The sequence below is a fragment of the Lycorma delicatula genome, chromosome 8 (assembly GCF_047948215.1).
Source record: "Lycorma delicatula isolate Av1 chromosome 8, ASM4794821v1, whole genome shotgun sequence".
NCBI lineage: Eukaryota > Metazoa > Arthropoda > Insecta > Hemiptera > Fulgoridae > Lycorma > Lycorma delicatula.
This window is the reverse complement of record NC_134462.1, coordinates 142,149,810-142,172,863: the sequence shown is the minus strand read 5'-3', so window position 1 is coordinate 142,172,863 and position 23,054 is coordinate 142,149,810. Positions and strand designations below refer to the sequence as shown.

The 23,054-nt window shown below is 31.3% G+C and overlaps 1 protein-coding gene across 1 annotated transcript; it reads left to right on the top strand.

Annotated features, from left to right (window-relative positions):
• Positions 1-2,095: 2,095 nt before the first annotated feature.
• LOC142329549 (uncharacterized) lies at positions 2,096-21,915 on the top strand. The gene is made up of 9 exons (XM_075374220.1): positions 2,096-2,543; positions 3,408-3,691; positions 5,409-5,490; positions 7,107-7,363; positions 12,153-12,280; positions 13,641-13,696; positions 15,950-16,073; positions 17,446-18,472; positions 21,726-21,915. Exons 1-9 carry the CDS (start codon positions 2,096-2,098, stop codon positions 21,798-21,800), a joined length of 2,481 nt encoding a protein of 826 aa, XP_075230335.1. The 3' UTR covers positions 21,801-21,915.
• The last annotated feature ends 1,139 nt before the right edge of the window (positions 21,916-23,054 follow it).

Below are 23,054 nucleotides of genomic sequence, written 5' to 3'. Positions count from 1 at the left end.
TATGTTTTTCTATGAAATGAGGCCTCAACCGAATGTATAGGTCTTAATCGGTTTTTACATGCTTTACCCAACTTTAGTTGAGAAGTCCTTTCTGAATCACCCGTATAAATATAGATTATTGCTACACTATTTAAACATTTTTTTTGTTCTTATTTCTACATTAGTTATAGGATTATTTTTTTACTACTTTATTTTGTGATTTATAAATTCATTTTGGTTTAATTTTTTCTTCAGTTAGTGAGGCCCTTTACTATTTCATTATTGTGTTCTGCATTTTGTGTAGCCACAGCTTTTAAAGTTTTTTATGTGTTTTTTCTAGTATTTTTGGCAGCTGTTCTTTGATAATAAGTAATTATTTTTCAAATAACATATTGCAAGGGATGGAGTGTTGTTTTATTTTTAAAAAGAAATAAAATAAAATTTTAAATATTATTAGACTCGATCAACAACATAGTAAATTTTCCAATAGCGCTTGGTTGATAATTGTTCATACATATTTATTTCAACAGTTTTCTTATTAGTTTGGTTCCAAAGTCTTTTCTCAACACTCAAGTTTCTACTAATGGAAAGAGACGTAAAAAGAAATGGTAGAAGAAGTGCTTATATTATTAAACTGATAGTAACTGTGAGAAAAGACGTAAAATAAATAATATATGGTTGAAATTTTGTCCTGCTTAACCATCTAAATATATGAATATTAAAAAACTGCATGTTAATGATAAGAAAATATGTATCTAATATTCATTGGAATGTTACTTTTTACACAAATTGGTATAAAAGGAAAGGATTGATTGTTTATAATTCATGGTATACATAAAAGTTAGCTTTTCTAATTTTAACAATTTATTGCAATAAACCCACCGGGTTGGTCTAGTGTTGAATGCATCTTCCCAAATCAGCCGATTTACAAGTTCCAGTGTTCAAGTCCTACTAAAGCCAGTTATTTTTACACGGATTCGAATACTAGATCGTGGATACCGGTGTTCTTTGGTGGTTGGGTTTCAATTAACCACACATCTCAGGAACGCTAGAACTGAGACTGTACAAGACTACACTTCATTTACATTCATACATATCATCCTCTGAAGTATTATCTGAAGGGTAATTACCGGAGGCTAAACAGGAAAAAGAAAGAAAACAATGTATTACAAAAACATTCACCTTCAGTTATCGATGATAGAATATTTCTTCGACAAGAACATGAGCCGTAGACATGAGTATGCATATAATCAAACACAATGTCATATTTCATCATAATATGCACAAAATTGTTCAGCCACCATTAAACTTTAAAAATTAAAAACCTTTTTAACATTTTTTTAGAAATGTAAAACTCAGCTGTAATTTCTTAGCTTTAAGCGATACTTAATGAGTATTTTGATGAAGTACTCGTTAAATCAAAATATTTTTTTAATACACGTGTAATTTAGGCTTGCCAAAATAGCAGTCAGTTGTAATATAAAAAGTTCTAATGCGAGTTACATTTCACACTCATTTCTTTGAATATTTTAATGGAGAAAAGTTTATATGGGATAATAACACCATGTTATAGAGCAGATATTTTATATGAAAACACTCATGGTGAATCTTTCTGAAAGGAAGACATTTATTATGAGATTTTACTAGTTAACAGATCTTCCTTGGCATTTAATGATTTTTTTCCAACTTTGTTATTGGAAAATTTTCTCTGAAGAAGGTGACCATAGCAATTCTGGAGATGAAATGAGGAACTGCCTATTACAATGTTCACTATTAACGGTACCAAAGACCAGGATAAATAAATATCCTTTTAATAACAATGTTTCTCTTATCTCACTCCGCTGGTAGCTAAGCAACAAAGATAGAAGTGTAATTTATTCGATTAATAATTTGAAAATAGATATATTTTGGCCTAAATAAAATGCACATAATTTCATTTATATAAAAATTAATTAATTGAATCATTTAGTGAATTTATTAAAAGAGGACAAATTGAATCATTTATTTATGTTCCCTTTTAGAATAAAATATAATAAATGATCCAATTTAAATGGATTTTAATCAATTTCTTTTGTTGAATTTATTAGTGTTTAATTATAATGAAATATGTTACAATATGTTACCAAACAGTTCTAAAATGTCAGATGTTTGTTGGGGCGATGAGGATATTTTTGTTGATCCTCAAAATATTCCTTTGCTACTTTATTACTTTAGATCGTGTCTTCAAGCAACTGAATTACTAGAAACTTCAGATAAAAGAAGGTTATTAGACACATTATTGAGTCGTATCAACTCTGTTTTACCTGAAGTAAAATTTGAATATTATAATGGAAATATTGATTATGATATTGTTGACAATTTATACGACATTATAAATGAAATTCAATTTATAGAACTTTCTTTTCCTGATTTTCAAGCTCAGTATTATTGTGGATATGATACATATGGAAATAGATTAAATAGATCTCCTGGTAAAACAAAAATTTCACCGCTAAAAATAATCGCTACTGTAAATGAACAAAAAGAAGCTTGTGATTCTTTAATTTTTAAAAATAAAACTTCAGGTAAGCATTAAAATAGTGTATCTATAGATTTTAGTTCATTCATTGTGTTGTGCTACGCACAGTGCCATAATAAAAAATATTTTTACAAGTTAATTCTTCAGCTTTGTAACCAAAAATTAATTTCACGGTGATATTTTATTTCTTTGTAGATTTATGTCCATGTTGGTTAGCATTGAAAATTATTTAAAACTACATAAATTTTTAATGGCAAACTTAAATTTAATAAATTACTTTTATGGCTGTCTTGATCGATTGATTTTTGACCTGGTGACAGCTGATGTTATTTCTAGCAGTTTTTTAGGCATATATTTATATTCAGTTCCTAGTAACGGTTTGAAATTTTTTTATCTTCACTTCAGCTATCTTCTAATTAAAATAAAAATTTATAAAGCTAAGTTCAAGGAGTTATAATACTAACAAAAAATAATTGGGACTGAACTTATAGTGTATGCAGTTTCAGTATTAAAATCACTTGTACAATACGTGTTATTGATTTTCCTTATATTAAAATAAAACCTGTTATTGATATTCTCAGAATGTATTTATTTTTTATCTACACTACAACCATGATCATAATCCAGAATATTAAAAGTTATTGATAAAATATTAATTGTATAAACTGTACTGAATGCAATCAATTATCTAAACAATTACATCAAAACATTTTTTATCTAAACAATTACATCGATACTGTTGCAACATTTTTTGAAGTGTTTTGTTAAATAGAAAAAAATTGGATATTATTAAAAATGTTTTTATTTTAGAATTTAATTGAAAAATTAATCATTTAATTAATTAATAAATTTACTTTATTAATATAATATTTTGAATTAACTTATCAGAATTTTTATTTTTCGGTTATAGTAATTAAACCAGTTGGAAATGGTAAAAACATTAGCAACAGTACAATTAGTAAAATTACAAAATTTATTCCAACACCTATCCTTCGAAAAGTACATAAAACTCCTGATTCATTAGCAGTACCATTGAGATCTCAATCGATCTATGTAGTAACAAATGAAGATTCAAGAGATGTGTTAATTAATTACTATATTACATCAATGAAATGTTTGATGCTTGTAAAACGATATAATAAAAGAGAAGTATCTGAGTTCAATAAATCATTTTGTCAGTGGATAGAAAAAGAGGTAATTTCAATAAATCAATGTTTTTTTATTATTGTTACTGTTATCTTAAGTATTTTGTTTTATAACTGACATGTACTCGTGAATAAAATTGTACTGTCAATTCCTAATGATGTAACCAAGATATCATATATTGGTTGTGAGAGAAATTGTAACTGGCAAATTTGTTTGTTTAACTAAAATGTAAACCTCCTGAATCTATCTGAGAAATTTGTATTTTAATGTTGGTAATATTAGTCAGATCATAGGCATAACTAGTTATTTACTGATTGTTAATTTATTAATCTGTAGTTACTGAAGGAATTAGTTTCCTTGCACCAAAGAATATGATTTTATGATTTTTCCATTCACTGCTTGCTCTTTTTTTATCTGAATTTGCAGTCAAATAAAAATCAATTGCTTTTTTTTAGTGAACTGATTACTTCAAATTGTTAATGAAACATTCTAGGTTGTAGACCATGCAACTCCCTAATTATGTATTATGTACAGTTTTTCCAGATATTTAATTTTAATTTCTCTAATTTTTTTCAAAAATGAACCAGTTTAGATGTAGTAGACATTTTACTCCAAGTCTCTGACCTAACTTTCATGATTAAATCTATTTGATAATAATAAAGAAGATAATGACAAATAAATTGAAGTTATATTAAACAGAACAGTGACTTAGTTTTTGATCAATTCATTTGTTTCACATAGATGAAAATACTGTCTATACTTCTCCACAATACTTGTTACAACCGCATGGAAATTATTAACTGTTCACAAACTGTTAATAAATCAAATGAAAAGGAAATAAATGAACAATCTAATGATGATTTATTAAAAAGATCTTGATGAATCACAAACTAGATGTCATCAATTTATCCAAATAATGTATTTTCACCTGTTTGTAAGAAACTATAAAAGCAATTTCCATTAATGCAAACTAAATAATAAATGTTAATAGCAAAATAACAATTTATTTTTTTAATTGTGAATAGTAGTCTTTAATGAGTAGATGGTAAGTTTGGAAAACTTTCAAGGGTTTTGAATTTTTCCTTTAGAAGAGTGTATTTAACTTACATATGGCTTAAGTAAACTTCATAGTGCAAAATTAATTATAACTTAGATATTATAAGATAACACAAGCGTTTTTAAAAATCATTTTTTGTTACTGTCATATATTTGTAAAATCACTTTTATCAAAAATAATTACCAAAACTGTTTCTAAAGCAGTCGTTACTGATTGTACCTAGATCATAAACCGACTATGTTAATTACAGATGTTTAAGTACTTCTAAAAGAATAATAGTCAGATAATAAGTCATCTTGCTCTTACGACATACAGTATCAATTTATGAAGCAAAAAATTAATATTGTATTTTAATGTTAATTTATTACATTACATTGCTTTAAATGTTTTTATCATATCAAATTTCAACTCGCTTTATCTTTTACTTTTGAAAATTGAACGGTGTAAGAAAGGGTATAGAGTGAAGATTATTTAACTTTGTGACTAAAACTTTTAGTAATGTCTTTTTGGCAAGTTATGACAGTTTTTTGTTACTAGAAAAACTTAAATCACTATTAGTGCTAATTAATATTTTAGTAAATAATTTTAATCGCATAGAAAAACCAATAGGTACAAGGGAAATAGGTGACTAAAGTATTTTTTTTTATTAATAGAACAATACATAATGTAATTTTTAAGAAATTTTTTCAATAAGAAGACTTTTTTCAGGTTATTCCATATGTTTCAAATCATCAGTACTATCCTGCTTTTAATGGAGTGCTTAGAATTGTAAAAACTATGGAGGATAGAGGTAATTAGTTATTTATTTTACTCTACAGTTTAAAATTTGTTTATTATTTGTTTATTCACTATGCAAAATTAGCACACCGTAAACTAAAAGAAAAATTTACTTTTACTTTTTAACAAAAATAACACGTGTACTAAAGGCACATGTGAATATACTTATTAATAAATTCTGTTAAATTTGTAATTTATACTATTCTTAAAAACACTTGTATAAATTTCCAAAATTGACACTTTATATAACACTATACAGCTATTGAACAAAATAATAAAAATTTTAATATTATACTACTGAAGATGATTCAACTGGAATCAGTGTAGCTATATAGTATTTTTATAAAGTGTCAATTTTGGAAATTTATACAAGTGTTTTTGTTATAATAATTGTCAAATTAAACTCAAGAAGTTTAAAAATTTTTAATATTTAAAGTAATCTTGTTTTTTGATGCCAACATCATCATCATCATGCTATTATAACCCAGCAAGCGGTAAACACTATCTAGTATATTTACTAACATTCTGTATTTTCGATTCTGTTTCTATTCTTAGCAACTGCTACACATGTGTTGCAATTTCTGCTGCGGCTGGATTTCAAATGATGTAAGAAATCCCAAATGGTGAATGAATTGAGGTAGCTGCTAAGGATTGTTGGACTTAGTTGACTTTCATAAATCATGTTATCCATTCTACATGTTTTCATTACACATTTCATACATGCTTTATGAAATGTCAGCTATGTTTGATAAAATGAGTTCTGGTTAACAATAAGTAGCGGCAAATTAAAGCTATTAGCATGGATGTTACCAATATGAGACAACTACCGTGAAAAAATTCATTGTCTGTATTTGGGGATACACGTTATGGATTCATTTAGTTATCTCATGACGGTCCAGTATGTCCCTTGAATAACTGTACATCATATTCTTTTTGACTATATGCTTTATATAGCAATGCATCAAAGATTTAAATTAGCACACAGAGTGGCATTATTTTAACTGAATATGTGGCTAAAATTGTCAGTTTCGGTTGGGATCCAAGTCACGTTGGTATTTTTAGCACTAATACAGCCAGCATTCATCAGGCATATAATTTGTTAGAAAATAATTTATAAAAATAATTTATTAGAATGAATGTTGAGTGTTATATGCAAAATGTTTTGTCCAATTAAACAATCATGCCAGGAAATATTATAGCCAATCAAGGGACAATTGATTCTAAATTTACTTTTAGAAAGAAGTTCTGTAAAAAGGTCCTGTTAGAAAATAACGGTGTTATATTTAACCGGCTGGTTTCTACCGCTATAGTTTGATTTTCACTAGACCCAGTATAAATGATTATAAGTTTGACTTATAGGGTTTTCATTTGAATATGTGTCTATGTGTGTGTGAATGTGTCCACGTGCAAGCATGTGTGTAATCTGCATTATTCATATGCAGTCATTACACTACACACATTTGTGAAAAATTACTTGTAGCAAATAACTAATATACCTATCATTAATCATTATTATATAAGTAATTAATGTCTAGTTTTCACAAAACTATTAAAAGAACTTCAGTATTACTAATACAACAAAAATGCTCGTGTAATATATAAATACTTTTTATTTCAAATACTTCATAGGATATGCAAATGATTGTATTGATCGAATTAATAAAAGAAGGGCAACAATTGTAAAGAAAGATCGTGGGAAAGGTGATCCTAATATTATATCTTCATTAGAAAACTTGGCACATAAGGGTGTAACTAATCGAGATGTTACTGGTCTACCCGAGTATGATGAATTCTTAAGATCTAATGAAAAAGGTAATATCACCTCACTTGATTCAGCCGATTCACCAAGTGCAACTGCTTTAAACTCAACAACAGACACTTCAGATGTAAGTGAAATAACATTTAATAATTTAATCAAATTGCTCGTATCAAATTTTTCTCAAAACTGATGTGTAAATTTTGAATTTTATTTGTAATTTTCAGAAAAGTTGGTTTCTGTTATATAATTAATTATATATAACAAATAATGAATTCTGGATAATTTCAGAATGATGATTCTGATAATTCCATTATCTGGAATTAAGTTATAGTAATGTCTTTTGAAACCATATTGTTTATTAGTAATTGATTTGTAGTATATTAGAAAACCATATTTTTACTTCTAATCTAGCAATTAGGATATTACTTTAATGAATTAAAGTCATTTATGGACTCACTTAAGTTGTATTAATAATATCGATATAACAGATTCACATTCTTAAGTCAACAGACCAGAACTTGAAAATTCATACATTATTACAACTTTTTTCCTAAACTTTCCCTCTGGTAACTGTAGGCCTATTCCCAATTACAGCTAGCTACTAATTGTTTTTTTTTTTTTTTTTTAATAAGAAATTAATTTTTTAGAATGGAAAAAATGTCAAACCTGATCACCATTCATTTCTAGAACCTTCCAAATGAAAGGCAAGGTGTCGTATGTCAATAGATGATGTGATATGATGATACATTATTTTTGCTGATTGTTTAGTAGAAGTGTTGAAAGACGAAATTGTGTTATGTGGATTAATTATCCTGCCGAAACCTCCGCTACGAACTGTGCAAGAGAGTGCGCGGTAGTGAAGGGAGAGCCAAGGCCGAAGGGCGGCTCCCCACGAAGTCAGGGAAAGCGGAATACGGCGATGTGGAGATCGGCTCGGTGCGGGAGGTCTCCGGGTGAAGCCTGCTGTGAGGCAAGTGATCTCCGGATCCGATTGTATCGAGGAGATGCGGTCAAATGGTCCAAAGTCTCCTCTAAGAAAGAGTTGCTTGTGGCACTGGCGTTTCGGCAGACTACTTTTTAATCGTCTGTAATTTGATGGTTGCGGGTCTGGCATTAAAATGCGAGGGACTCCAAGGCGCCAACCTTGCCCTGGATTCAGTCGTTTCGCGACTGTCAGGGAAGGTCGACTAAGTTGTGGAGGGAGTTCGTCGTTTCAAACCAGTGATGGGTGAGGCTCTGGGCGAACTCCAGAAATCCATTCAACGGGTGGAAGAGATGGTTAGGAAGCCTGTCTCTTTTGCCTCAGTTGCTGCTACGCCTAAGCGGATTAGTCATCCGCCGCCAGTTCAGGCGTCGGCGACAAAAATTAAGCGGGTCCGCTTAAGGTAGTCCCGCTTAAATACCTGGTCCAGGGGCTTCGTCGGTAGCGACGGAGCTAACCCGAAAAAAGTTCTGGACCCGCGGAGAGAAAGGATCCAAGTCTCCCAGGTCACTAAAACAAGGGACCGTGGCGTGATCTTGGAAGTTGTTAGTGAGCGGCAGGCGAAGCAACTGCTGCAGGGTGACGTTCTGCAGAAGAACGAGCTAAAGGCTTAGTTGCTGGTAGAGCGTAGGCCGCATATATTGGTATATGATATGCCAAGGGCGATAAGGGTAGAGAAGCCCGAAATCCTCAGGGCCGTGAGGCCCCACTCACTGACCCCAGAGGCGCTGGTCTCAAACAGTTCGTTGAAGCCAGGAACCTCTACTTGGTTAACGATGCAGAACAACAGCCAACTTTCTCTTCCGAACTGGGGGAAAGTTACATCGACGTCACTTTGGTGACGGGCAACTTGCTGCGGAGTACAAGTAGTAGGACTATCTGGCTCGAGGCCAGTGTGAGCGATCATAAGCTTATAACCTATGAGTTCGTTTACGGAGGCGGTATAAGAGCTCCAGATTCGGGTCGTTATAACCTAAGGAGCCTGGATCAGGACAGGCTGCGGCGCGAGTGCGCAGCTTCCTTGCAGGGGTTGGAATGGCGCACGGAGCACAGGAAAGGCGGTGGAATTGATGACTGAACAATTCGGCCAGACCATCAAGATTGGCTGCGTAGGATCCTATCGCAGCCAATCTTGATAGTCTGGCTGCGATAGGATCCTACGGCGGCCTCGGCCAATGGACGGACCCTGAGGTAGTGGCCAGTTCACTGATCGGAGAGTGCCTGGAGCTGTCAAGACCGCTGCTTCCGCGGAGCCGTCTGTTAAACGCAGGGGGAACCCCGTGAAAAAGAGGTTGTCCTCGGACCTTAGCGTGCTGTGCACAAGAGCTAAGAGTTAAGTCTGCTAGGAGATACCAGCGTCGCCCCGTAACGGGGATTATCGTTGATGACATGCGCGCTGAGGAACTGAGGATCAAGCGGTGCGCCTTAACGAGTATGTTCATGCCATCAAGGAAGCCAGTCTCAAGTTAGGGCAGGACTTCATGCGTAAGTTGCAGCGCAAACACTGGCAGCTCGTAAAATCATGTTACCGGCCAAAGCCATTGCACGTGCTGTCCAGAGTTAGATGCGGGTTTGGTGGTCGTGACCCCACTTTAACATCTGTGGCGACTTCCTAGGAGTTCTTGGATACTCGTTTCCAGATTCTCCGGAGGGTGAAGTAGAGGTCAGCGTTAAGGAGGGAGCTATGCCCTTCCCTGGCGTACGGGCTGTCGATCTCATTGATAGAGCGAGTGATTCCTCCAATGGCACTGAAAATGGCGTAGAGGATTGACCACTTGACCCGCATATATTCTATCATCTGCTGCCTGTCATAAGAGAGCCGCTTGGCAGGCTGTTCTCGGGGTGCCTAAGCTGAGTCTGTTTCCTGACTTGTTAGAAAGTGGCTTTGGTCTCTTTTCACGAGCAGAGATTGCGTTGTATAAAGTCTTTTTCAGTGCTATTTTTGAGCTGGTGGTCGAGTGTGTACCTTCCCCAGGTTCACGATCTGTTACATGTATCTGAGAGCTGTTACAACGATTTTGCGCCCTTATTGATAGACGATTCATAATCCTTTTCACGGGGATTCAGAGATTTTGGCGCAGAATTTGTTCGAGCACTCGTCTCATCGCGGTGAAAAGTCGGGTAGTCGTCGCGCTTGTGGGCTTGTGCACCTGAGCCCAACATCTAATTAGAAGGAATAGAGCGAGCATTTTGTTCGTATACTGTTAGGTCAGGGCATCTCAGACTATGACAGATGTTAGTGAGGTAGGTAAGAAGTCTAGCCCGAGGAGGGGGGCGGGAGCCTTATCCTTCGACTTACTGGAACACTGGTCCCGACAACGATAGTTCAGAGGTAGATATAGGGGTGACCAACCGGGAGGATATGAACCCACTTATTGCTAAGATTTGCTAGCCGTGGCCAGGCCTGGCAGCTCTGCTCCTTTGGCCCTTGTTGTTTTGGCAAAACTGGGTGGCTTGTCTTCCTATTTAGCGAACGCCCAAGTGTACTAGTGCTGCTACCAAGAGGAGATTATTGCCCGGACTCGAATTCTTCCGAGCGGCTTTCACAGCTCTCGCCGAGGGATTCGAAGCTTGCAGAAGTAGCTGTAACTCAGAAACCGACCCTGGCTCCGATGCAACCTCGTAGGTATGCTGAGGTGGTCAGAGGCGGACATGGAACCAGCCAGTCCTCTAAGAAACCTGAAGTTGCATTTGTTAATAGAGCAGAGGACTGTGTGTCCAGCAGTCAGCTGAAAAAAGACCTCCAGGCTGCCCTTCGGGGTGACCGGAAAGGCCACCCTGGAACTTAAAGGTCAAGGGGAAAATTGGCCACTCACAAGCAGCGAGTCAATGTGGCGAGAGCTGCATTGTCAGACCGTGTGGGAGTTCCTAGATGTGGTTGGTTTGTTCAACCGGCAACCATATTTTGCTTAAGGGAAGACTTACCACATGGGAAGCTAACCCTGAGTATGGCTCACCACCAGCCAATTATTATGGCTCTCAGTGCTATAAAATAATGGACAGGTATTTGCTGGCATTCAGCGACCTAGGCATTGCAGCGAATTGCTGCCTAGATGAAACAAATTTTATTATGGATGTCATATATATTTTTAGTAGCTGACGAGGTGTGCCTACCCATTTTAGCAAATATATGACATGTGAGCGGTTGGGACACGTAAGCCAATGGTGTATGGCACCACGCTTAGTCCATTCACGCTGTTAGATAAGCTCTAGGAGCTATGTTAGAATACTAACATAGCTCCTAGAGCTAACTGTTTGAGGCTCAGTTGCCATATGTGAGACATTCAGTCTTATGCTTTAGGGTGACTGAATGGGGTGGTGGCGGGAGAAATGCCAAGCAAACCAATGTGTCATAACTAGTTTTCTTAATTCATCATTGGCATTCTTTTAACGTTTCTTGATTTAATTAGGCAATTTAAATGTACAACAGGCAATTACATGTATTTTACAACAGAATTACCAAAATATATTCTTTCATTCACATACAAATGCATGTAATAGAAAGTATGTTGCTTAAAAAAAAGTAACATTTCATTATCTGGATAAGACAGTAAACTAGATTCTAACAATCTGATGGTAATAGCATTTGAATTGAACATCAGCAAAAGTACCATTTTAAAGATTAAAGGTTGGGAAGTAAGGATAAAATTTCAATAGATGAAGCTAGGTTTAATAAACTAATTTCTGTACAGCACCGTAGTCAAACAATTCCAATAATAATTTTACTTAATGCAGTTGACATTCATTAATTACTATAGGTAGTCATGTCAACTTAAAATATTAAAAGAAAAAAACATTTGATCAAAAGAATATAAAGAACAACTAAGGCATAACATTCTATTTATTTATCTTGTAAAACTATTTTTAATTTGATATAAAACCTACAAAATTTTAGATAATTAAAAATACATAACATTTTTATTAACAATTTCAGTTATCTTCAGACAGACTAACAACCATATTTGCATTTTTTCTTTCATTATTTCTGGCCAGTTGGATTATAGCTGGGTCACTTTGTATTGCTTGTTTTTACAGGAAGAGGAAAAGTGAAATTTGTGAAAGGTATGGTTACTTTGCTATGACTAACTTTACCTCAAAAAAATATATATAATGAAATTTTTCTAAAATAGTAAGAAAGTATTTAGTTATATTTTGGTCTTTTACATGTGATGTTAGTTTAATTGATAAATGTAGTATTCAGAAAACATTAGCAGGTAAATTAAAATTTGTATTACTGGAGAAAAATAAAAAATACTGTAAGGAAAATTAAACAAAATTCACTACATAGTAAATGTGCATTTTTTCGGCCAGTAGTTTGTTTTACTTTTGTCACTTTTGATCAGTGCTTGCTTACGGACACTGTTTATTGCTTATTGGTAAGTGGCTGAGGAACCCAGCTGATGAAAATTTATTGAACTCAAGATAGGTTACAACAATTTTTTAAAGAAGAAATCTGGAAAAATCATACAAATTTTCCAAAAATTAAGACAGTCCTTAAAAGTTTGGTCAGTTCATTAGTCACACAAGAGATGTCCAAAATGGTCGGTCTTTCCCAGGATTACCTGATCTTCACTGTTTAAACTTTGTTTATTATTCTTGCACTTCATTATTATATGATGTCAATAAAGATTAATATTTTCCAGTGAGCTTTTGTGAAAAAAGTTCTTTGTATTACAAATTCTGTTACTCATTGAACTTCACAAGATTTAGAGAGGGCAAAGAATGCTTGAATTCCTGCGCAGGAGGAACAGAGTTTGAGGCCTAGCTGGATTAATTATATTTCATGATACTAAATGACTGGTTAATTGTTTCATGATAATCAAGTCACCATTCTATTGATGGAATTTTTAACACTGCTAAAAATAGTGTTTTGTATTGTTTGGCAGATAACCATTATTGCAGTATTAAAATATTTTCAGTATATTGGATATTAAATAGACTAAAGGCACATTCATTAATTGAATTATACAAAATTTAACAAGTTTAACACTTTTAATCCGTAAAACATCCAATAAAACAGTAAATGTTTGACACAAAGACTATAAACAAGCTGTACAATGAAAGTAAACTTATTTGAAGCTGATGAATTTAAGAATTACAACTTATTATTAACTTGGAAAGAGAATTTTATCTAAGAGTAATGTTTAAGAAGGTTAGAAGTAAAAAAAAAAACTGGAAACTTATCTTGATTATATTTAATGAAATAATAAATTACTTTTTACCAAGAAGAATTCCTACCATTTACAATATTAAGTGAAACAATGGTGTGGTGTTATCTTTTAGTAACTAGTTTAATATCTTATTTGGTCTGTTATGTTATCTTTTCTTATTTTATAGTTTTACTAATATATTATATTATTATGAATATTTTATCTTATATTTTTTAAATTGGAAATATAATTTTTACAATTTTTGTATTTAGCGAGTTAAATACAGATTCAAGTTCAGAAAAGTCATCAAGAGGGAAATCTAAACACAGTGAGTCTCAATTATGTTAAGTTTTATTTTAATTATTTTACTTTTTCTCTCATACATATGTGTAACTCACCTTGACAAAGCTGAGGGAAAAATATTCTTAAATTGTAATCAAATTATTGTTATACAGTATCTATTTACATATGGTTTTGTGTGTGAATGTGCATCCATACTTTAATCCACAACAGTGGTAAATACAAATACAGTAGATATTTATTTATCCTCATTTACTATAATTAAATGAAGCAGTATTTACCAAGTTTTTATGAAAATCATTGTTACTAAATTTTAGGCGTGATCTATATAACATTTCTGTTATGTACTAGATAACATTAATATTACATTACTAATTTTAATACAAATTATCATTATTTGTACTGGTTTCTTCAGCTGTATATATAATCAGAGTGTATCATAACAAAAGTGTTCAATAGAACTGTTATTAAACATAACATGACCTTAAAGAGATGATAAACATGTGCACATGCGTGCGCACACACACACACACACACACACACACACACAATATATATATATATATATATATATATATATATATATATATATACATACACACAAAAGAGCATTTTGTTTAGTTATTCACATAAATTCTTTTTTTTGTCTTATCACTTGTTTGAATAGTTACTAATTGAATATTACATCAAAATTCCTAATTACATCACTCGTTCAAATACATTGTCAAATCTTACTTGTTTGAATATTACTGCAGTTCCTTTATATTCTGTGTTAAACTTTTAACTTTACTTTACCCTCCTGTATTCCCAATTATCTGTTTGATAATTTGAATTTGTATTTCTTTACTGTTTTTCCTCTTACACTTTCTTTTGGACCAAATTCACTACCCTGTATGTCTTAATACTTAACCTACTTTTTACAAGATAAATATCTGTTTATTTATTCATCTTAAAAGTTCTTCTTTTGTACTTCATTAACCCAGTTTTATCAATATTTTCCTGTAATATCACATCTCAAAAGCCATGGTAGTATTATATTAAGGCTTCCTTATCGGACATGTTTTATTGCATGTAAGTAACAAAACATGGACCCATTCAATGTCCCCGTATAAGCCTGACAGATTTATTTTTAACAATTCCTTTTGATTTCTAAATCTATGTTTTATACACTTAAATGTACTTTAAGAAAGGTTTAAATTATCTCTTGATTTTCATACTCTGGTTACATGATCCTTGTGTAAATTTTAAATAACTTTTTTAAATATCAGCCCAGTTTTTCTTAAAATCTTAAACAATGGTTGTCGTGTAGAGATATCTTTATTTTCAATCAACTTTTCTTCTAAAATTAATCTGTGGGCTAAAACTTCTTTCTCTAAGTGTTTCCATGCTTTTCCTGAAACCAGACTGGTTTTCATCTGAATACCTTTCACCTTCTTTTTTTATTCTTTTATAAATTATTTTAGTTAATCTTTTGGTTGGATAAGCTGTTAAACTTACTGCGTAATAATCGCATTTACTTGCTCCTTAAAATATCATTAAAATCTGAGGCCATCTCTCTATTGTTCAGATAGAAACAAATGTATTTATGTACGCATCTGTATATAAGCATCAGGAGCAATATTTATGTCTCCCTTTTATAGTAGTAGTATAATGTTATCGATGCAGTACAGTAATCTGTCTGCATAAATCATTGTACACTTGATAAAGAGTACAGAAATTAAAATGCATTAACAGCAATGAAAAAACTACATAAGTCAGACCAGACAAACGTTTACAAGCAACAAATATAATCATAGAAGTAATCTTTGCTAATTGCTTCCTTGAAACAGGACATAAACACAAAGACATTAACTTCAAAATGTAGACGTTATATGTAACAAAGAAAAGGTTTAATCTCACTATACTAGTACTAAATGAAATTTACTAATAGAACTAAATTTCATAAAAACAATGTATTAGGTGAATAAACACAACACAATTTAAATATAGCAAGCATTCGATTGCATGCTAAAGCAGATTCCTAATCGAATGAAGTTAAGTAACATTAACAGTAGTTACTATTACCTTCAACTCCATTAGCAAAGGAGACATATAATAGAATTTTGAAAAGACACCTGGAAGCACATGCCATACATTATAAAAGCAAGTGACTACATCTTTTAAAGAAGTTATTTGATGGTGATCGGTTTACTTATATCACAATTTATTTACTTCATTAAATGTTTATCTTTTTCATATATTAAAAAAACTCTTTTCAATAAAATTTCTATGATGGTCACAGGAAATTCTTGTCCATATGAGAAAGGTGAAAAAGTGGTTATTATGATGAAAGATGATGGTGGAGAGACCCAGTGCTGCTATGGAACATTTCATGTAGATAAAACAATACCGTTAAAAGATGGCAGGTAATAATTCATAATATATGTCTATAACAATAATAGAAGCTACGTCTTCTGCAGCAATTATGACTACCGATTTGGTTTTGCATGCGCATCCTTAAATTACTCAAATTTACAAGTTAATATATTTATATAAAAACAATAGGTCAAAATTTTTCATAAAATTTATAGTATGTCTGATTTTTTAGTATTGTAAGTGATTTTCCAACACCTGAATTCATAGCCTACACATTTTTTTTGTTTTTAAACAAATAACATAATGTGCCCATTCTGTATAGTGCATATTTCTATTTAATGCAGGAATCGGCAGGCAATACAGTGAAACTTTAAGCAACGGCTTAACGGTTAATCTACTGAGATTTTAACTCGTACATAAATGTTATTTACATACTGTCAATATATAAATTTAGAAAAGTTTCTTGTGCAGCTTTTAATTAATTTAACTGTGTACATTAATCATCAAGTTGCCGACATCAAGGATGGAAGTCTTATAGCCAGTTAGAGAATATCTTTAAAATACCTATCTGTATACTGCTGGTATCCCAATTGTTTTGCTGGAGGAAGTAAGATGTACTTCCGCTAACATTTTCTTCTGATTAAATCCCCGGATCTACAGTTGTCTAATCAAATAAACCAAAATCTGTTTTGGTTTAAACTAGATAAATAGATACATTCTAACCATCAGTAGAACCAGATCATATCCATCTGCTATTGATTTCTGAAATCTCTCCATAGTTGCAATTAAATTTTGTCATTATTCCTGGCTTAATTTCAAGGTCTTAGGTTTATATGACACACACAATGCTTAAAAATGCTTCTTCATCTTTCTGAAATCGTTGTGAATCTTCATGACAGTCTCTGTCTTCTATTGCAAATCCTAATAAATAATATTCCATGATGGAATCCCTTTCAGACATCTTTTATATAAAGCAGAGATCACCTTGAAATATTCATAATATGAAGCAGAGGTTACCTTGAAATATTCATAATTACCTAAGCAAAGAAAGTATTGCATTCATCAACTAATAATGTTCATTTCAAATGGTACTACTGATTCCATTTGACATATACACATGTCAATATCAGAAAAATCTCAAAAAATAAAATGATGAACAGGCAAAAAAGAGTAAAGTAATCCTAATATATAAACTTTATTATTTTTGTCTTTATTCTCTTTTGAGTACTACTTTAATGAGAGGTATAAAAAGAAATATATTAAAGAAATTTATAAAAAGTTCTGTATAGTGAACCAGAATAATACAAGAAAGTAATTTAGCGTCTATAGAAATGTTTGTTATCAAGTAATTAAAAACAAGTAATCACACTAACAAACTAAAATAAATACTATTGTGTATAAAGTTAGCTATTTTATTTTCAGGCCTGATACAGATTATGGATATAGAAAAGCATTTCCTGTAAGTTATGATGATCATAGATCAGCATCAGATATGGACAGTTCTGAAACCGAACAAGATTATGACCTGAAATCTATGAGTTCAAGAGCTCAGGTACAAAAGATAGATGACCAAAGTTATAGTTCGATTGAGAAGCATGCTCATATTAGAAGAAAGGTAAAATCTTCAGATAGAATGAGGTATGGAGAAGATTTAAATGAAGAAAGAGAAGAGTATGTAGAAGAATATGAAGAACATACACGAGCAGGTGGGAAGGAAGCAACACGTGAGATTGAAGAAAAATCATCAGGAGGAAAAGCAATAGCACCACATGTACAATCAGCTCACACACCACCCATGCATGTAACATCATCTCATGCAGTGCCAACACATATATCACCGGCTCATGGAACAACATTTGGAACAGCAATAGCAGCAGGACCAATTTCTTCAGTGACACAACCAGAAGTACAAGAAACTGTAGCGCTTCCACAAACATTAGAAAAAGAGGAATCTTCAGCCACATCTGACACAAGTTCCACAAGAGCTGCTTCTATATCAAGCGGCAGTTCTAAAGCTCAGCTTGGCAGTTCTCATAGTACTGAACCTCCTACTGAAACGGTAAAAATTTGTACTTGTGTTCCCTCTGGAACATGTCCACACATTGTAGGAGGAAGTAAAATATGTCCATGTTCTTGCTCAACAGGCGGTTCACATTATGAATATTGTCAATTCAAAAAAACACAGGCATCTTATGAACCGCTTCGAAGTACTAATTCTGTAATAATAGGTGAAAGTTTTACGCCAGCAACCGGGGGACCATCGCATCCAACTATAATAGAACCTGAACAACCAAATCTAATTTTGTGGTCTTCAAAAGATGTGGAAAAAAGCGGTACGATTGTAAGTACTTCACCACCAGAAACGCATAGTGATTATGGTATAACAGATGTAAAAACATCTGCGGTTAATGAAATACTAGTAGGAGAATTTACAGCTTCTCAACCGACAGTAAGTATAAATTTTGATTATTTAAATCTATAGTATCACGTAACATTTGAAATTTGATGTAACATTTTAGAAGCACACTGTTTAAAAGCACTTTATTGTGTAATTAATTGTCCAGATTACATTAAATTATTCAGAAATATGCCATTACATTACCGTTAAAGTTTTTGTACCTTTAACGGAAAGAGATAATAAACATGAATGTGAACAAAACATAGTGAGAACGTACTAAACACATGGAAATTTTATATTTGTACTTTAAAACTAATCCAGAGTTTTATTCCAGCAGTAGTGAATTTCCTTATATTCTGAAACTGAATGATAATTAAAGTTTATTGTGTAAAAATTCAGCCCGATTTCATCATACTTATCGATGACTTCTTATATGAATTTTTTTTTGTTTAGCTATCTGAATTTGAAGTTAGTAAATTTCAGTTAATTTTCATTATAAAGGTTTGAACCGATAAATTATGAGGTAAGCTTCAATAGGATTATTTCCTGTCAGGAGATTTGCAATAATGACTTTTTTTGTAACTATCCACAACCACATAGTTTCTATGGTGAGGTACTCATTCATCAGTTAACCCTCTGTTACCCGAACCCGATACCATATTTATTTGTTTATATTAATGCTGTTGTAGTCAAAAAAATCTACCTGACAGATTTTACATGAAATAACAGATTGATAAAAGTACTTAAAACATTACTCTACATTTTAAAACAATTTATCTGCTTGTATATTCGTCAAAACTAAAACGCTATCCATTATATTAATTAATTATTTTATTAGAAGACATTATGTGACCTGTGTTTATATTATGAATATTCATGTCTGGAATACAAATATAATCCATTCACAGCAGTATATTGAACCGTAACCATTATATAACATCCATCATAGTTGACAAAAGCTATTCATGTTTATTCTCAATCTGGGAAGAAAGTCACAGCTACACTTTCACCTACATCTTATTAATCACAATTATTAATTTTAGTAATCATGTCTATTATTAAACAGGAGATAACAAAAAGTTACTATTCAATAAACTCATAACAAATTGTGCCACCTTTCAGGATAAAAACACTACTATTTCACAGTATTTGCATTCCCTGCAATTAGAGGTATATTAAAAATAACTTTATGCACCCTTATCACTAAATGAAATATTAACAAGCTCTTAATATCGCAGATTGCTCTAGGACGAAATAATCTCTTTCTTTAATATGTGCATTGTAAGATAAGATTTGAAATCAAAACTGTTCACAACTCAGATAAACAAAATTTTAATCAAGAACAAAACTTAACCCGTTTATCAAATTATTTTTTTGTCATGTCTGGTCTTGATTTGCAGTTTTTCATTTTGCATCTTCTTTAAAATTCTGGTTTTCATATTTCAATGGAAATATACATTTTGACAATCTTTGAATTCATTCTGACTAGTTTCGGTGTGATGTGTGTATCTTGCATAACTCAAAAATGATTAGTCATAACATGTTGAAATCTTTTGATTTGGGACTGTTGTAATTTCTAGCTGTGCCCTTTTGATTGCAATCGACTGAACCAAATAGGGGCAAAATCCCAAAAAATTGGATTTTGAACTTTTTCTTAACTGCAGTAATAAGCCCTCATTGAGAGCTTTTTAATGATGTATCATAAGCGGTACTTATTTTCATCAGTTCCAGAGTTATAGACAAATGAGATTTTAATTAATGAAATATTTGGATCCTATAAGGGAAAGGCATATCGGTTCAAATGAAATTTCATCTCCTTTTTTTTAATTTAAATATATTGATTTGTTAATAATTATTAACCTCTGATTGTAAAAAAATTTGAGATAAATAGTAATTCAATTTTAACAATAAAAAAAAATTATGAAAAAAATATCACTAGTTATTAATGAAATAAAATTTTATATACTTTTCATTTTAAAAAAATGTGTATATGTAATTTAATAGGTGCACAAGGAAGTCAAGTGGTGTTCACATAAGATTTTATGTTCTTTGCAGTGTCTATTTACCGACGCTAATGGCTCAACAGAATCATAGCTATTTGAGCAGAATCATAGCCACAATAGCAATGCTATTGTCGTGCCATTGTACCACAAGTATACTATTTTTTCGTTAGAACAAAAATCGAAAGAACCTTTTTCTTATTCTTAAAATCTTTGCTAACTAATTTTTAAAATTTTCTCTAATTGAACCCATTGTTCAAAAACCATCAAACATTTCTTTAATAATTTAAAACTAGTAAAGTAATTATAAAAAAATATTTCACGGCTCAATGGGAACTTCTACTACAACAAGAAGGGATTCATCAACTTGTATGTCAAGAGCACCAAATTCATCATTCAAACCAAATTCTTTCCTACAATACAAATCAAAGATATAATGGTAGCATTTGCACCACATAACGCCCAAAATTTGTAGCCAAATGTATAATTCTGCCATGAATAATCTGCTTCAAATGACTGTGCCAAAAATATTTAATAATCATCTGGTCAAATTGGAGAAAGAGTTGTTAACTGCTTGTATTAATGGTATGATCCTAAATCCTTTATCCTATTGTTTACCCTCATTTACAGCACAAACACAACTACTTGTCAGTACAGAATTGTTAGTATAGTTGTATCGGTATTGCCAAAGTAATATATGCATATTTACCACTGTCATATTTACATAAGTAGTTTTTTCAAATTTTGCTACGTATTGGGACAATATATTTAAACCTTATCTAGAGGAGCATTTCAAAATGCCATATCAAGATTGAAATACCAAATCTAATCGTACTACTCTTATTGCTACAACTAACACTGAAATAATTTTAAAAATACAACATTTATGTAACAACCAAACTATCTGAATATAATTTCAGCAATATAGCTGTAGAAAACATAACTTAAAATGCATTTCAAATCAGGAGATAAAACAGGGGTGAGGCAGTGAAATATTTAATTTTAATTCGTCACAAAAAGTTTTAAAATAGCTTCAAAACACAATCCTGTGAAACACTTTAATAGTTTGAGGCAATATGTAAACATATTTTTTTTAATGTTGATTTGTTTAGAAAGGGCTCATTAGTTTATTTCATTCCAGTTCACTTAGATATGTTGTATTTACCGATAGCAAAATGTAGCTTGAAAATATATGCCATGTATTTACAATGTGCTTTGGTTTTTGTCATTTAAATATGAACTAAGTATAACATGTATTTTAAATATAATTGTGATTTTATAAATGTTTAATTTTGTTTTTACAGGTAGATAAAAAAATATTAAAAACAAAAAAACAAAAAAATGGAAACAGAAAGCAAAAGCAAAAAAAGAGTTTATAATATTAAAAATAAAATTGAAAATAATTTTAATTAACAATTTGTAAATCATATAGAATTTTATATAATTATATATTATGTCTGTTTTTATGAAAATTAATATTTAAATAAAATAAAGGGTTTATAATTTAAAAAAAGAAGAAATATTTAACTGTATTATTGTTTGTTTTATAATAAATGTATTCAATGTTTTGTAAACAAATGCTCTAAATTTAAAAAGTGCAATAATTTCTCAGAATGTACAATGAAATATGAAAAATGAAGAGGATAACAAAGCAACGGTAATGTTTAAATTATAAATTACAGTTATCTGTAAATATTCTGATTACTTTTCCTTTTAAATAAATTTATTTCAATTGTAGTATGGCATTATTTCAATTCTGGTCTTCAAAATTATAAGACTTGATAACTTTTAGCTGTTAATCCTTTATTGTCTATTATCAGAACCGATTTATTTTAGACATGTAATATAATATTTATTTCTTATTATGATTAAATGTTAGTTATTAAATGGGCTTTTAACCAGAGATAAAGGAAACCATGTTTTTTGGAAGTTTAGTAATAGAAAAAAGAAAAATGTACAATTACTCTGCTAGATTACCAATAATCAATGGTGTAGAAAACCATTAATTAAAAGACACAGTAACGATGAAATGTAAAAAGTATTTCTATAAAATATGTATGTGATTTGTATAACAATACATTTTAAAATTAAAATTTAAAAAGTGATCACCTTGATCGCTACAGGTGTTAGCATCTTAATTAACCTTCGATACTGAAGATAAAATAAATTAAAAATATAATCTAAAATAAATTAACTTTCTACAATGAATATTCTGGGTTTGATCCTCTGAGAGTCTGGAAGATTTATAAAATATCAATCTCACCAGGTCACATTAAATCAAATTAGACATAAATTGTCAATTTATGTCTTTTAATTAATTTCTTTGTTTATAGCTCATTGGTAGCACCTATGGATGTCAGTTCAACACTTGAGCTATAATGTCAAAAGCAATGCAAGACAAATCACATATCTTGTTACTAATTTTTATAGATGACATGCTTTCTTTGAAAAAAAAATGTTTAACTTCATAATATTAAATTTACTCTTAAAATGGCACAAACTGTAAATGGCACTTCTTTACACAGACATCCTCTTCACATGAATTTATTACCACTTGTTTTACTAAATATGAATTACAAATTGTGCATTAGTGTCTTAATGTGTTCATTTTTAACTAAACATTAAAAATATAG

Bases quoted from the DNA above. Each gene is read 5' to 3' on its own strand.
- LOC142329549 (XM_075374220.1), top strand. From the start codon at position 2,096: ATGTTACCAAACAGTTCTAAAATGTCAGATGTTTGTTGGGGCGATGAG. The intron at 3,692-5,408 runs GTAATTTCAATA...GACTTTTTTCAG, and splicing joins GTCAGTGGATAGAAAAAGAG to GTTATTCCATATGTTTCAAA. The intron at 12,281-13,640 runs GTATGGTTACTT...TTTTGTATTTAG, and splicing joins AAAAGTGAAATTTGTGAAAG to CGAGTTAAATACAGATTCAA.